Source organism: Acipenser ruthenus, chromosome 7 (genome assembly GCF_902713425.1).
Source record: "Acipenser ruthenus chromosome 7, fAciRut3.2 maternal haplotype, whole genome shotgun sequence".
Taxonomy (NCBI): domain Eukaryota; kingdom Metazoa; phylum Chordata; class Actinopteri; order Acipenseriformes; family Acipenseridae; genus Acipenser; species Acipenser ruthenus.
Window position 1 is genome coordinate 17,706,332 of NC_081195.1, and position 16,202 is coordinate 17,722,533.

General features: G+C 37.1%; 1 protein-coding gene across 2 annotated transcripts in view; it reads right to left on the reverse strand.

Moving 5' to 3' along the window:
* Positions 1-16,202, reverse strand: part of LOC117416015 (E3 ubiquitin-protein ligase MARCHF5) — a 63,344-nt gene that overhangs the window by 17,043 nt on the left and 30,099 nt on the right. For both annotated transcript variants that reach the window (XM_059026511.1, XM_034027030.3), the window contains exon 2: positions 11,761-11,963. In XM_059026511.1, coding sequence (XP_058882494.1) covers positions 11,761-11,963 — 203 coding nt within the window. The remainder of the gene's footprint in view (positions 1-11,760; positions 11,964-16,202) is intronic.

Below are 16,202 nucleotides of genomic sequence, written 5' to 3' on the forward strand. Positions count from 1 at the left end.
TGGATATGATCTCTGACCAATGCAGGCACTGACAGCATAGTATCCAAAGTCCATAATAAGAATGAAAATAATAATTTTGACAATGGCCAGTCCTATGGCGGACACTAGATAAAGCTTATTCAGTTCCGTCTTTGGACATTTTCTTTTTTCACCCAAAGACAGCATTGAATAATTAGTCTACCGATGCTAATGTTGGTCGAAGCTTACTGTACAGTCTCAGCATTTGACAGTTCCCTGTGGATTTCAGGCAACATACAATGCTGACAGTAGCCTATTGCCTTAGTCTAATGCTGATATTGGTGGAGAAATTCTCACAAGTCAGCCTCTGTTTACAAATTGACTGCACTGACAAAATGTGTATCTCCATTGACCAATCAATCTAAATTAATAAATTAGTTATCAAAAGGTTGAAAGATTGAGCATTGTTTAATCAATTTGTATACAAAATTGCTTAACTATTGACTGCAGGAATTAAAAATCGGTAATATTATTATTGTCATTTAAGAGATTTAGTCCAGAAGACACAAATATGTGGCACCAGGTGAATATTCACAGAATGGCTGGCTAAAACAGTGACAGTTAACACCACCAGTGCAAAAATATACTGTGTATTTTTAAATTAAAAATGTGTCAAGTAATTTCTGGCTCATTTTTAATTCCTCCTATTATTTTTGTCAGCCAAATATGTGTCATACTTGTGTGTGCCATATGAAGCAATTCATCACATGCTTGGAACCATTTAAAAATACATCCAGATACAGTAGTAGTCTCTTCCATAACACATTGTGGTTTAGAGTTGTTCTTCAAGAACAGGTAGTGTTGCAAAGCTAACTACAAGCTGGCTAATTGTGCTACTGGGCAGCAGTTTATTTAATTCCTACAGCAGTGACAAGCATATATAAAGTGTTTCAATTGACCAACTGTAAAGGCACACTGTTACTTCAAACCGTTCATAACAATATGCATTTGTATACATTTCTAATGTCTACCCAAGTTATTTTTCGTGCTAGGACAAATATTCAGATATTTTTATATTCATACACTGCAAGAAGTGACTTTCTTTTTTCGTTATATAAAAAACAAACAAACAAAAAAAACAAACAACAACATACACACAGAACAATTATTATTTAGTCATTTTGAGCCAATTTTTTGGGCTTGATTTTCCACTGTGGGCAAATTGCCCATGTAATATGTTTACTATAGCCTGTGCTATCAAACTAGCAAAAACATCTCAAAATAATATTTCAACTGCCCACAACTACTGTAAGTTGTTTCTTGTTATTTTTAACATATCAGTTTTGTTTCCCTGTCACAGGATGGTTTGAGCGGTGATGTCAGACCCGGAAGAACACAGGACACAGACGGGACTGGTGAGTGATGAAAATGCGCTGTTGCACGTTTATTGTAAAATAAAAAGTTTAAACAGACAAAAACACTTTGTAAAAGAAAACGGCACGTTGGCCAAAACAGACAGACGAACACTAAACAAGTATCGTGCGAGTCCTCTCACACTAGTAGCATTTGTTATTACTTAATCCTCTCTCTCCCGTTCTCCACTCTTGAACACACAACCCTGAGTGAGTGAAACACTGCCTCTTATGCTGCTGTACCGAGACTCGATTGTGAACCAATAATTCAATTGGAATCTCTGTACATCTGCACGTGAACCAAATGTGCTCCCCGTGCGTCCATACTATATACACTTTATCTGCACGTGAAGTGATTGTGCCATCCTCGTGTCTAAATACAAATATACATTTTAAATCACTCGTGCGCCACATAGCCCCATTACATCCCATGCACCAATACCTGTACACCAACATTAACACACCACACGCAACATATAAACATAAAATACACATAAGGGTGGATACACTGCCACATTCCCCCATTAAGAAATAAATGGGAAATTTGAACTTGTTTCACTTAGGGCTTTTATTGGGCTTCTTGATCTGCAAATCTAAAGCAGGCACTGTACACATGTGTGGACTCACTGGATGCAGCTCTCCTTCACTGTACAGTAAGTCCTCCAGTAAAAAAACATCCAGATTTTTTCTGATATTAACTTTTGCTGTACTTAACACCAGATGGCAACTGTGCATTCCCATAAAGGAAAACATGTACAATTTCATGAGAAAATGGGACACAGGTCTTTACTTTCCCTTTCCATTTAACTAGGACAATACGTTAGACAGAGTAACCTTCTCTGTGTCACTGTATCCCGCGCTGTACAAATGAATGAATATAAACCAGCACCCATAAACATTTTAAACATCAAGAAACAGGAGTCACAGAAGGTAATGCAAACAGGATCATCACACGCTTTAGACGGCATGTCATTCTCAGGGCTCAAGAAGTAAGCGTCCAGAGAACAAATTCAGCGGATTGTCCCATTGTCCATGTGCTAATATCTTAATAGCTGTATGTAGCACCTATTAATGGCTGGTAAGATGTAGGACTGAATATTAATATGTGCTGGTTAACAGAATACAGTATGCACTTGAAAGTCGAGTGGAAGGAAATATCCACCAATGATTTGCAAAATCGTGATCAAGCACTACACAATAAGTTGTTTTTTTGTTTTTTTTTATAAAAGAGATGCAGCCAGAACTGAAGTCATACTTTACCATGAGAAACCCTTCAACTCCCACTGGGTTCCAGAATTAAAAGGATTCAAATAAAGGCAGCTGTATTTTCTTTTAGAATTGTGCGCTTATTGATCATTCAAACACGCATACAAAAAAAACAAAACAAAAAAAAACTGGCCTGCTGAGAAACAACTTTAACAGCATCTAAGAGAAAATGGGTAGGAACAATATTTTTCTTTTCTGTTAGATTTCTTAATGGTGCAGAACAGTTTCACAAATATGAAACGATTTCATTTATCAAAACAGAGCATGTATTGCAATCTTCAAATGGTATCTATTGAAGACTGCAATATATTTTGGTCTCTGCTTAGATTGCTGCTATCAACAGTATCTAGCTGGCTCTCCCTTAAAATTGTGTCAACCTGAAATGTCATTTAAGAAGTTCAGTTGGGTTCAGAAACAACTAGGACAGTCTGAGAAATTCAAGACAGCAAAACACTAGGCTTTTCATGGTAAAATATTTTCAAATAAATACATGTATTTACGAGAAGAAGGTTTCTAGTTTCAAGCACCATTTTAATAAAATGTATTTTGTGATTTTTATGTCAGTGATTCTGGTTAGATTATCATCTGCTTTCTAACAACTTAAGCAAAACAAAATCCAGGACAGCAGGAACTAGGTCAGATTAAATGGCAACAGAAAATAGCTCAGCCTTTTCTATTACAGTAACTGTAGATTCATTTTTAACCAGAAAAAAGTCCCACTGAGATTAAAATCTTTTTTCAATGGAGACCTCGTCATAAAGGTGGTATATAATAAAAAGAAACACAAAATACATATGAACAACCAATACAAACAAGTTAACCAAATTACAAAAAACAATGTAATAATGAGATCCCAGATACTTAAAAGGGATGTTAAAAGGGTTCTCAGCGCAGTATATTGACTCGCTATTCAAAATGACAAGACAGGAGAGGGAAACTGCTCAGACCACACCATGCTGGTCATCAAGGTTACAGTAGCTGATCAAGCTTCATTGCTTCTCAGTTGAATGGCCATCCCCATGAGGAGCAACACAGGATCCAAATCCTGACTTCAGCAGCAGGCGGTGGACACACAACCTTCTTTTAGTACACACTGTAGCATGGTGTTTATAACATGCTGCTCATCTCTGTAAACAATGTTCTACACTGTATCATAAATCAACAGAATTTCAATTCAGAATTCGCAGGGGACTCGTACACAAAAGTAAGAAATCATTTTTTTCTGTGCTGCTGGTTCCCTTCATGCCTCATTTTATACATACAATTAAAAGATAATAAGAATACAGACCCAAGTTATTAAAATACATCTCAAGTCTCTCCCGACGATAAATCAGCAACAATTAGCACATTCATTTGGCAGAAATATTACAATGTTATTATTAGCAATCTATTTTAATATATCATATTTTCCAAATCAGCTAATCCAGAGTGACAATTATAGTTCCACCATTGCAATAAAACCACACTCATACTGATTATTTCAAAAATGAATTCTAAAAATATTTCACACTGCTTTTGATAAAAACAGGGTCGACCTGGGTGACAGACGCAAGTACACAATGCGCGTATCAATGCCCCAGAAGCAGCTTTTTACAGACGCTTCCATCTAAGCTTCTCTGGATTGAACCGTCAGCCCAAACGTTGATTGGAGCAAATGTTTCTTCATCCCTGCAGCAATCTGGCTCATGGTTTGTCTCAAACAAAAATATGGCTAAACAGAATAAACAGAAATGTTCCTTGTGGAAGTTAAACCTTCATGCAGGCGTGTCCGTTTGTTATTTTGTCGGCTTACAAACGGACGTCATGCATTTTGTCTCACTCAACCCGGGTACAAACCAGGTACATGGTTTCACACTATGTGGGATTGTGACCTGGGTAGCCAGAACCTGGGTCGGGACCCAGGTAAGAGTGCCAGTGTGAAAGGGGCTTAAGACTACAGTACGTGGAATAGTATCTCTTGCCAAATACCTATGAATAAAGTTAAAATAAGAAAAGTGGGTCTTGTTTATACTCTGGGATTGAAGATACAGTAGCTTTGAAGAGCTTTCAATCAGGAATCAGTGTCTTCAAAAAGTAGGTCACCATGACTTGGGAATACCTCGGGAGAGCAGTTCTGAAGATCTAACATACTCTGGCCTAATCAATCAAGGGCCACAGCTCATATATATGAAGGTCACTATGATTGAGCGGGGCCACTGTAACAGAAGTCATTGCCTTAATGCGGTAGGCGATGTGTCAGTCATGGATTGGAGGAGATGTGATTGGCCGTGCCACCGAAAGAGGGCGTGGCAGAGGGTACTTAGGGGAAGTGGCCCCAGCAATCTGTTCCTTTTGATGTGGTTACCGCTAGGACCGAGAAAGGAAACAATCAATTTGTAATCGTGAGTGAAGTGTTTTGTTTGTTTTGTAACTGTCTGTATTTGTCTTTGCCAGATGGCTAATACGAACCCAGGAGCTACCGCTTCAAGCCAGCACTAAACCTGGACTGCACTGCACCTGTATTTAAACAAACACCACTGTTACATCACTGCACCTGCACCTAGAGCACACACTGTCCGGAGACATGTCTGTATCTGTGTTGTGTGAGTGTTTTTGTATTATTATTTCAGGTCTGTAACCCCTTGGTTTATATGCTGACAATACCCACAGCATATAAATACAGCCAGCATTATTATTTCAGCGGTCAATCTGACCAAGAAAGAAAACAAAAAAATGGTTTGAACAGTGAACTTTGTGTTTGTCGTTGTCTGGAGCACCTGCATTACCCCTACACCTACGCACTGCAACCCACACGTTCACAGACGCACAATACTGGAAAGAAAGATAAGTTATTTAACATGAGACATCTCCTAAAATTAAAATACATCTGCCATGAAGCTGTGTCAGAAGATCATTATACAATACAGCATGTAGCCCCTTAAAAATGGCTTGACTTTCATGGACAATTTGAAAAGCATGGAGCCATCAGTAGTGCCCATCATCCAAGATTTTCCCCCCTAAGCAACATATATTTTCAATAACCTCACACCTGCACATTAGAGACACTCAAGAGACACTTAAGATCCATACTGTTTTTTTTTTTTTTTACCCATATCCCCAGTTCTAGAGAACCATTTATGCAATTGTGATTGAAACTGTTGGGACATTCTTTAGCACAAACTACTGAGAGTAATAGAATCTGTGGATAGTGTATTGAGGAACCTGTCCATTCATACTGTTCATTTTTACATGGTAGGTTTAGGTCATGGTGATCTATTTTTTTCATGATGCCGATAGCTGTGACATTGTATTTACTGCAGTAGCAGGGGATGTATGTTTCTGTTTATCTTGGTATATGACAGCTCTATCATGGCTTGACGTGTGTTTTCCCCCACTGTAGCATAATTTCCACTCTGCGTCGTTGCACCGAAGGCAGGCAATTAACCAAACCAAGATGCAAGACTATGATTTCTAATTATATTTCTTAGAAAGAGGGCTACCAGTTAGATGTATCATTAAAGAGACATATTGTATGCCACTCATTTGATGCCACTGTGCTAGTGTTTTTACTTGCTCGGATGCAATTTTATCTGGCCCTATATACAGACGTGCTCAAATTTGTTGGTACCCCTCCACAAAAAACGAAGAATGCACAATTTTCTCTGAAATAACTTGAAACTGACAAAAGTAATTGGCATCCACCATTGTTTATTCCATATTTAATAGAAATCAGACTTTGCTTTTGATTTTTTATTCAACATAATATTGTAAATAATAAAACAAATGAAAATGGCATGGACAAAAATGATGGGACCGCTAACCTAATATTTTGTTGCACAACCTTTAGAGGCAATCACTGCAATCCAACGTTTTCTGTAGCTCTCAATGAGACCTCTGCACCTGTTAACAGGTAGTTTGGCCCACTCTTCCTGAGCAAACTGCTCCAGCTGTCTCAGGTTTGATGGGTGCCTTCTCCAGACTGCAAGTTGCAGCTCTTTCCATAGATGTTCGATAGGATTCAGATCAGGACTCATAGAAGGCCACTTCAGAATAGTCCAATGTTTTGTTCTTATCCATTCTTGGGTGCTTTTAGCTGTGTGTTTTGGGTCATTATCCTGTTGGAGGACCCATGACCTGCGACTGAGACAGAGCTTTCTGACACTGGGCAGTACGTTTCGCTCCAGAATGCCTTGATAGTCTTGAGATTTCATTGTGCCCTGCACAGATTCAAGGCACCCTGTGCCAGGCGCAGCAAAGCAGCCCCAAAACATAACCGAGCCTCCTCCATGTTTCACTGTAGTATGGTGTTCTTTTCTTTGAAAGCTTCTTTTTTTTGTCTGTGAACATAGAGCTGATGTGACTTGCCAAAAAGCTCCAGTTTTGACGCATCTGTCCAAAGGACATTCTAGCAGAAGGATTGTGGCTTGTCAATATGCATTTTAGCAAATTCCAGTCTGGCTTTTTTATGTTTTTCTGTCAAAAGTGGAGTCCTACTGTGTCTTCTTCCATAGAGCCCACTTTCGCTCAAAAAGCGACGGATGGTGCGATCAGAAACTGACGTACCTTCACCTTGGAGTTCAGCTTGTATCTCTTTGGCAGTTATCCTTGGTTCTTTTTCTACCATTCGCACTATCCTTCTGTTCAATCTGGGGTCAATTTTCCTCTTGCGGCCGCGCCCAGGGAGGTTGGCTACAGTTCCATGGACCTTAAACTTCTTAATAATATTTGCAACTGTTGTCACAGGAACATCAAGCTGCTTGGAGATGGTCTTGTAGCCTTTACCTTTACCATGCTTGTCTATTATTTTCTTTCTGATCTCCTCAGACAACTCTCTCCTTTGCTTTCTCTGGTCCATGTTCAGTGTGGTGCACACAATGATACCAAACAGCACAGTGACTACTTTTCTCCATTTAAATAGGCTGAATGACTGATTACAAGATTGGAGACATGTGTGATACTAATTAAAGAAACTAATTAGTTTGAAATATCACTATAATCCAATTATTTATTATCTTTTCTAAGGGTTACCAACAAATGTGTCCAGGCCATTTTAGAATATCTTTGTAGAATAAACAATAATTCATCTCTTTTCACAGCTTCTTTGCTTTATTCTATGACATACCAAAGGCATGCAAGTATACATGATAAAATAGCTTTTAATTTCATCACTTTTCAGGAGGAATGAAGCATTATTTCAATGAGTTGTAAGGGTACCAACAAATTTGAGCACGTCTGTGTATATATTATATATATATATATATATAATTTTTTTTTTTTTAATTCATTTTTTTTTTTCAATGATGGTTTTTATTTTCAGTAAGCTTCTAACTGTGTACGGTAACCGAAGAAAGCCCATGTTTCTCAAAAGAAAAAAAAAATGGCTAAGTAAAGTTTTAACATGCACACATTTGCGCGCTTGTCAGAAAACGAAAATACTTTATTCAAGATTTGAAAATGTATGCATAGAAATGATACTCATTTTTTCACAAGCAAACCCCGCACTTCGGTACATAGTCTCAGACTTTGACTGTACAACAAATATGACGTGTGGCAGGAAAGTTCGGATGAGTTCAATTGCAAATTATTTTTTCAGCTTTTTGGCACACTTGGCTATTTTCCTGCGTTCATGAAACGAAAGCCATGTGCACTACACTACATATATATATATATATATATATATATATATATATATATATATATATATATATATATATATATATTATAATAGTTAAAATATGTAACCGGCCCAGTCGGGCCTGTGATGCTTCAGAACTACAGGCAAAACAGTGATCTCTACCGGCCCCAGGCCGCTAGGCCATGCTTAATGTCGAACCCTGTCCATTAATATAATACTGGCAGGTCTTGCATTCATACAGTAAATACTCAAAGTACAAAGGGATGGCCAACTAGGGATGTCACGGTGTACCGGTTTTACGGTAAACCGTGGTATAAACTGCCACGGTTTTGAAACTGCAACCATTTTTCTATACCATGATTATTGAGTTCACGGTATTGGCGCGTTTTTGTATTCACCGTTTGGTAGTTTCTATACTGTCATTTATAAATTCTGTGATGTGTATATAATACGTTTTAATTCAAGCTGCGTAATTTGTCCCAGTGCTAAACAAAACAATTGTGTTGCATGTTTGGTTTTGCCAAGATCGTACCGTATTGCTACTACATCATAAAGAAAATACAGCTGCATAAGGATTATACCTTTCAATATATTCTTAAAAAATCGCGTGAGAGAAGTGGCTTATGAACAATAAGTACACAAGTTTCTTATTATGTATATTATTTAAGTACGCTGCCAAATGTCCTGGGAAAATATAAATCAAATTCTGACTGCCTAATACATTGCTGATTTAAAATGTAAATCTTCATATCTGCAACATGTCCGCCTTGCTGTTCCGTTTAACTAAGATACTGTAATAAAATAAGGATGCAGTCATGCTGCTCTTAACAGTACACTGACTAGCGAACTTCCTTCTTGTTAAAATAACTTGCTGTATATTAACATATTTTTAAATGTATTTACACGTTCAATATTCCATTATGTATGTAGGTGTGTGCAAATTTATTAAAACAACCCTCTGCCTCTGTTATTTGATTTATTGTACAGTGTGTAGCACCTTTTTCATTTGCAAATGGAGATTTCAAAGCCAGACCAGTTCTTTAGTGTGGTATAATTAAATACAGACATTCTGCTGTAATATTTTGTTTTTAAAATTAATGGACACTATTTTCTCAACAAGTTTTGTAGCAGAAATTTAACTACAGCAATTTAACATTAAGATTTTTTAAAACTATACAGTACAACCTTGGATTTACAAACACTGTGGGAATGGAGGTTGTTCGTAAGTCTGAAATGTCCGTAACACTGGTTTTATTAAATGTGGACACCCGCTATCTACACCCTCAATCTGGCGAATAATACAAGGATACAGCACAGTAATACAATACTCATATTGTTATGCTTCTAAAGTCTTTAAAACAGTATTATAAATGGGAAAAGGCTACATTTAAGTTAGCATTGAAATCATAATTAGCAAAAACACAGATTTAAATGTCCATGAAAACCTGGGTTAGCGTAGTGCTTGTTTTTAAACAAAATGCATTCGTGCAGCTTGGCTCCTTTGGCTTGGGGGGGGGGAAAAAAAAAAGAAACACCTCCGCTTTGTTTAAAACTAAAACGTTCCTAGTAAAATTGCCTGTACTTGCTTTGAAATCTGTCTCATCTTTCTGAATACATTTGTTGGTACAGTAATTTTGCATTCTCTGTGACCAGCACAGCGCTTATAGGAGTGTCTATCTGGTTGCATTGCACTCATGGTTGAGTGACTGTATATTTCTGGTTGAAAGTGGGTGTTCTGTAGATCGGTCAGTTCGTAAGTTTGGTGTTCGTAACTCTAAGGTTCTACTGTATATAGCTGACCAAAATATTTCAAATGTATAACAGCCGCCATGATTTAAAGTGATCAGTCTATTAAGCTGTGATATCTACTGAAGTTATAAAAATTGGGTGCTAACAAATAAATGGACTCTCCTTTTTATTCATGTTGCTACTTCCTAGTAATAAAAACAAGTCACAAAGAATGTGTTCATTGTTAAAGGAAAATGAAACAAACACCCTGCACTGCACTACAGTAAATGCATTTACGCTTACATGACAATAACAACATCAGGAACTGCAGGCTGTTAATAAGAGACTATGCTTCTGTTGGTGTGGTATGTTTTCACATCCCACCCTTTTAATCAAATGCGGTCACACCCTGTTTGCACTGGAAATATAGAATTAAATAGCTTAAAAGAACGCACTTCTGCAGGTAAAATGCAATAATACAACACACTGCAGGTGAAAAAGGCGTATTTAAAAGAGATTAGTCAGAGACTCCATTAACAGGTTTTAAGTATGCGGATGGTTTAGTTAACAAAAAAAGCCCCCCTTTTGAAGATCCCGTTCCCAGGAATTGTACCACAGCGAGTGTATATGAATCTCTAACTTTGTTATAAAACAGTAAAATGCTTCTCTGGCCTGTCCAATTTGAGTCGTCACTGCTTTCCCGTGTGCCAACATAATTGCAATCCATCAACTCATTTCAGAGTTACCGAATGCCAAAAAAACAAACACTGGACATGAAGAATGACAAAAACAGAATGTTGGTTTAAACACGTATAGATTTTGTAGTGATGACAATATAGTGTGTTAAAGATCAAACACTGTCATTTCAAAAAGAGTATAATTGGCTGGCAACCAGACATCTGTTTCAAATAGCTGAAAGCAAGCCTGTGGTGAATAGCCTACATATTGACTAGAGGTAAAACAAAAAATATACAGATCAGCAGTTGGCCATGGCATCATTATGTTCAATGGTTAGGCTTTTTAAACGATTGCGAGAGCTTATTATTTTATTTAGGGTTTGCGTGCCAGTTCATGCAAGGTTTGTGATTTAAATTACATTGCTAATCTAACTATGTTAGGAAGGGAAAGGGGTTGACTATTCTGGGACAGACTGATTTATTTAAACCTATTAAGAGATTGTTATAAATATATATAGCACTGTGATGAAGTAGTTCACCAGGTCACCCTTGAGGAATGCTCAGTGACAAATGTCCTACCAGACCTACTTCATAACAGCTGCACTCTTCAGGGAACTTTAATATGTACAGCTTGTTTCAATTTACTTTGAAGCAGCTTAATTATTCTAGGCCATATCTCATACTGTTGATAATATAATATACATTCTAACATTAAGTTTTTCTTTCTTAAGTGTAAATAACTCAAGAATTGCATCATTTAAAACACTTAAGAAACCAAATTAAAAGGACTGATAAAAAGTATTTAAATCAATTTTAAAGCAACCGGTCCCATTATTAATGTGCCAAATGGCGTATATCTGTAATAGAGTATTTTAAGGTATCAGGGGTAGTTTATGCTTTCAAAAGATCTACCCAATATACTTTTTTTCTCTAAAAAGCAAAGAAAAATAGTCAGAAAAAAAGATGGGTGGACTAAAGATGATGTTACTAATGCTAACAAGAGGTAAGGAAATGTACAGTGTTTTAAATCCTTAGTAGACTGACATTACAAGTTTCACTTTTTCAATGAACACAGGGTTTGCCCCAAGCGGTCTTCTGCTCTTACCTAGTGTTGGGAACATTATGAGGTATTCTGCATTGCACTGTGGGCAGGCCACTCTGGCAGTACTGTTGCCTCTCTGTTTCTCATCAACCCAGCGTTGCAGACAGGCCTGGTGAACCCATTTCGTGGATCCTCTGCACTTACATGGCCTCACCCACTCAGCTGTGCGGTCGTCTTCATCTGTTGCAAAGCACACCCAACAACTCCTGATGGGGAAAAATAGACAAAGATTAAAAGAAAGCCCTGGTGAAAGGCAAAACATGTAGAAAACAAGGAATGACAGGAATCAAGGACAAGGACAACAGAAGTGGCAATGGCATTCCACTAGTTATTTTATTTATAGGAACCTGCCTCATCGTTGCACTGAAACTGTCATTTGTTTGAAAGGAGGGACAACCAAGTACTGAGGCTGTTCCTAATAAAGTGCCCAGACTCTACCACAACAACTAAAGTTTTAAGCAAGACACAGCTTCTAATAAGATGAGGAAATGAGATTCAGATGCATGCAAACAATTCAACTTGCACCCAGTGCAGCAAATTAAGCTCACCCTGTGCAGCAAATTATTAAAATGAGTTCCCAAAGTATTAAAATCTATACATTTTAAACTATATAAAACCAGTACTGTATGCAGTTGTAAATAAGTTTAAAACTTTAAGATATGTAATAACACATTTCAAATAATTAAATAATTGTTTTGTATTTTAGCTAGCAGTCCTTTACAAAAATAACAACAAGCCTGTTAATCACCACTTCAAGTTTATACAGGGCACACCTGGCAATTACTGTACAAAACAAAGGACTATTTTGTAACCTCACTTTATTTTTACAGTGCAAATATACAGTAGCTTGTACTTTACAAAACAAACAAAAAGGTACTGTAAGTCTATTGCAACACTGCTGAAAAACAAGAACTTCCATTTTTACAGTTCATTATATTAATGCTACAGTACCCGTCCACAGATCTTGAAAAGAAGTCACTAATACAATCGGTTCCAAAGGACATCATACTGTACAGAGTCAAACGTCTGAGAGAAAGCAATCTGACCCAGAAGAGGTTTGAGATTTAAATTTATCCTGAGTTGACAGTACAATATTTCTAATTTTGGCTATGCAGCAAGTGTTTAGTTTAATTGTCAGCTAGAGATTTCCTGATGCTGACCCCTGTAAAACTGGATATGCATTGAGACTGCCAGAATGAATATCACTCAAACAAAACAAGTCCTTGACTTCAAAACCAGGTTGCAGAGTTGCAACTAAATCCCCTTATCAGCAAGCTGTCACACACCAAAACTCAGTATGAGACAGCAGATTATATAAAGGACATACATTTACATTTATATCCAACTGTAGCTTGTGCTTTTTAAAAGAGCATGAAATACCGTAAATACCTCTATGATAAAGTCAAGTAAGTTAAGGTTAAAAAAAAAAAACAGGCTTTGAATGCTTGTATCACAAATCTCATGCCAGTGGTTTTCAACCTTTTCATCTCAAGTACCAGTGCTTCCAGCAGCGACCACCAGGTGTACCAGTAACTACGTACAATCTTAAACTTCTGTTGTAAAACTGAGACCTACCCCTTTACAACCAGGTTTGTTGTGTGTGTACTCACTTGTTTGTTGCCTCATTTTGCTGAATGGTAAATCTATGCAGCTGATGACTGCAATGAACTCAGCATGTTTATAATATTTGTGTTGTGTACCGAATTGGTGACCGCAACTTTAACTGTGTACAGTTATAATATAGGGAATAGCATGCTGCAGCTCGCATGCTCAGTGTTGGTGAAGTCCTGATGAAGTCCTGATCTGACAGCAGGTAACACAGACAGCTCGTATGATTTACATATTGTTTATTTTTCAGTAAAAACAAGTTTAAATTGCAGTGAGTTTGTTCTGCTATAGCTACGTATTAAATACACCACAGCAAGCACACTGTCATACATTTTCATTAGTACAATCTGAGAGCTACACTTAGTAAATGGCGTTTTTTTTATTTTTTTTGTTTACTGCAATCAAGTAAGCTGCAGTACATAGTACACTTCCTAATTACAGTCCCAAGTATTTCTGTGTGTTCTGCTGTCGCATTTTTCAAATGGTCAGCTTGAGAAATAAACTTTGTTTTCCCTGCAACAGCTGACCCTGCTTTAGTACAAAACTCACGCTACGTACTGTTCTACATAAAGGTAACGGTGCTCTTAGATTACTTTGCCTGCTTCTTTGGCTGAAGAGATATTATCAGCTCATCATCTAACTATTGAATCTTGTGCAATTAAATCATACCTAAACAATGTAACTAAATCTATTATATTGGGGATGCAAAACGCAACAGACGAAAAAAATCCATTCGTGTTGACTCAAAACTTAGGCACTCTACGATTTGACTGGCGAAAGATAACGTTCGTTTTTTGGAGTTCACAAAGATAACTTTTTTCAGCTTGGTATGGTAATCTTTTCACTTCCTTGTTTGTTTAATTCTTGTGCTTTTTGCTGCATTACAGCCCTTCATTAATTATTTTCTTTATTTTAAGTTTCCCGGGCATTTTGTTAATGGCACATGTGCAAGACACAAACCTTAAGTGTATTTGTATTTGTTGCTGTTCTTGTCCTACATTTCTTAAATGCAATTTTAAGCTACTTTTTACACAACAGTACTCGCACATGTTTGGTCACCATCACAACTTTTTGCAAGAAACTGGGGTTCCTGTATTCTGCTGGTGTTAATACAGCACTTCTCTGCACTTACAAGCATTTTTATTCAATCAAATTGTTACCATCCTTCTCGCACTTAAGTTTATTAAAACATGCAATGAAGATAACTTCTCATTTCTCTGTGATTCAGTGGTACAAACAGATTTATACATTACAATGGTGTGATTGAGGGAGCATTGTGTTTTGAGGAATCATATCGTCATAAAGAACTGTCGGTCCGTACGAGTGGCAAGCCTGTCGCATACTAGCAAAGGTACGCGTACCACAGCTTGAAAACCACTGCTCTATGCTATACCCTCTGAATTTAAATATGGTTCCCCAGTGTCATGGATGAAGGGGCCCTCAGACTCTACTTTCATTAAACTGACAACAAGGTGAGGACCTCACTGTCATTCAGCTGTCACAGGAGAACCAACATTGATTTTTTTTCACATTCAGTAATAGAGAGGTCTGTTTGGCTGAGAGCTCAGTATTGTTCAGGAACTGTGTTTAAAGTATATCAAGATTTTATGAATTATGTGTTGTCTGTGGAAGACTAAAAGATGCTTGTGGCTGCATTATTGATACTCCAGAGACATGGTAACATTGTAATGTAATCTTCAGAAGCACTTAAGAGAAAGGAGCTTCAAAATCTTTACCAGGAAAGTCAGCAAAACAAACAGCCCCATAAAAGGCTTGTTTCTTTTATGTAGAACAATAATTCTCCGCTTTGCTTCCATGGCCTAATTGGTGCAACTGTTGGAAGGGGAAGGTAAAACGGCTCATTTTAAAAGCAGGTCATAGTGCAAGCAAGTTTTTTTTTTGCTTCTCTACATACTATGCGTTATGCTGAAAATGGCTTTGATTTAAAATTGCATTCTCAAAGAAAGCGTTTTTTCTGTTTTGTTTTTTTTTTATATCAGAATCCGGGGATCTGTGCTTTGTCCTCCCTATATCGGTATATGCAGACCATCTCCTATTATTCCTTAAGTCAGCTATATTTTACTGTTGAAGCATAATGGCTAATACTTTAAATTGTGTATCTTAGAATGTCAAAGGAGTTAATAATACCATAAAACGTAAGAACATTTTAAATTATCTCAAAGAAAAAGTAGATGTTGCTTTCTTACAAGAAACCAATGTGACAGATTCAGAACACTCTAAACTACAGAGAGTGGGTGGGACATGTTTTTTTGTATTATTTTAACTCCAAATCTAGGGGGTAGCTTTGCTCATTAGTAAACACATATTGTTTCAGTTGCACTCAGGTGGAAGGGGATAATGCAGGCAGATGGGTGTCACAGTTCTTAATTTAACATTGCAAATTATATAGTTTTGTTATGGTGCATTGCTGGACACTCGATTCTGGAAGAAAACTGTGTTTTTAAGCATACACATTCTATCCCCTTTTGTGAAAGCATACATTTTACTAGTTAAAAAGCAAAAATACGTAAGGTAGTGAATGTGTTACACAAAAATGAAAATAAGAAATCGATGCACTTCAAGATTGTGTTTTGTTCACTATATATTACCTCTCCTACTCATTTCAAAACACAGAGCGCTGCTACTTGAACCATGTCATAGCTCCTTGCTCAGTTTTTTTTTGGTGTAAGAATTTGAGCAAAACTAATAATTACCGGTATCTAGCTGTTGTGTGTTCATTTTTAGTGTTGGTGTTTTGGGGGGGTGGGGGATAACATTAAAATTTTAAAGTATTGCAATTTTAAGCCCATTCTGTCACAATTCAATTTCAGTCTATC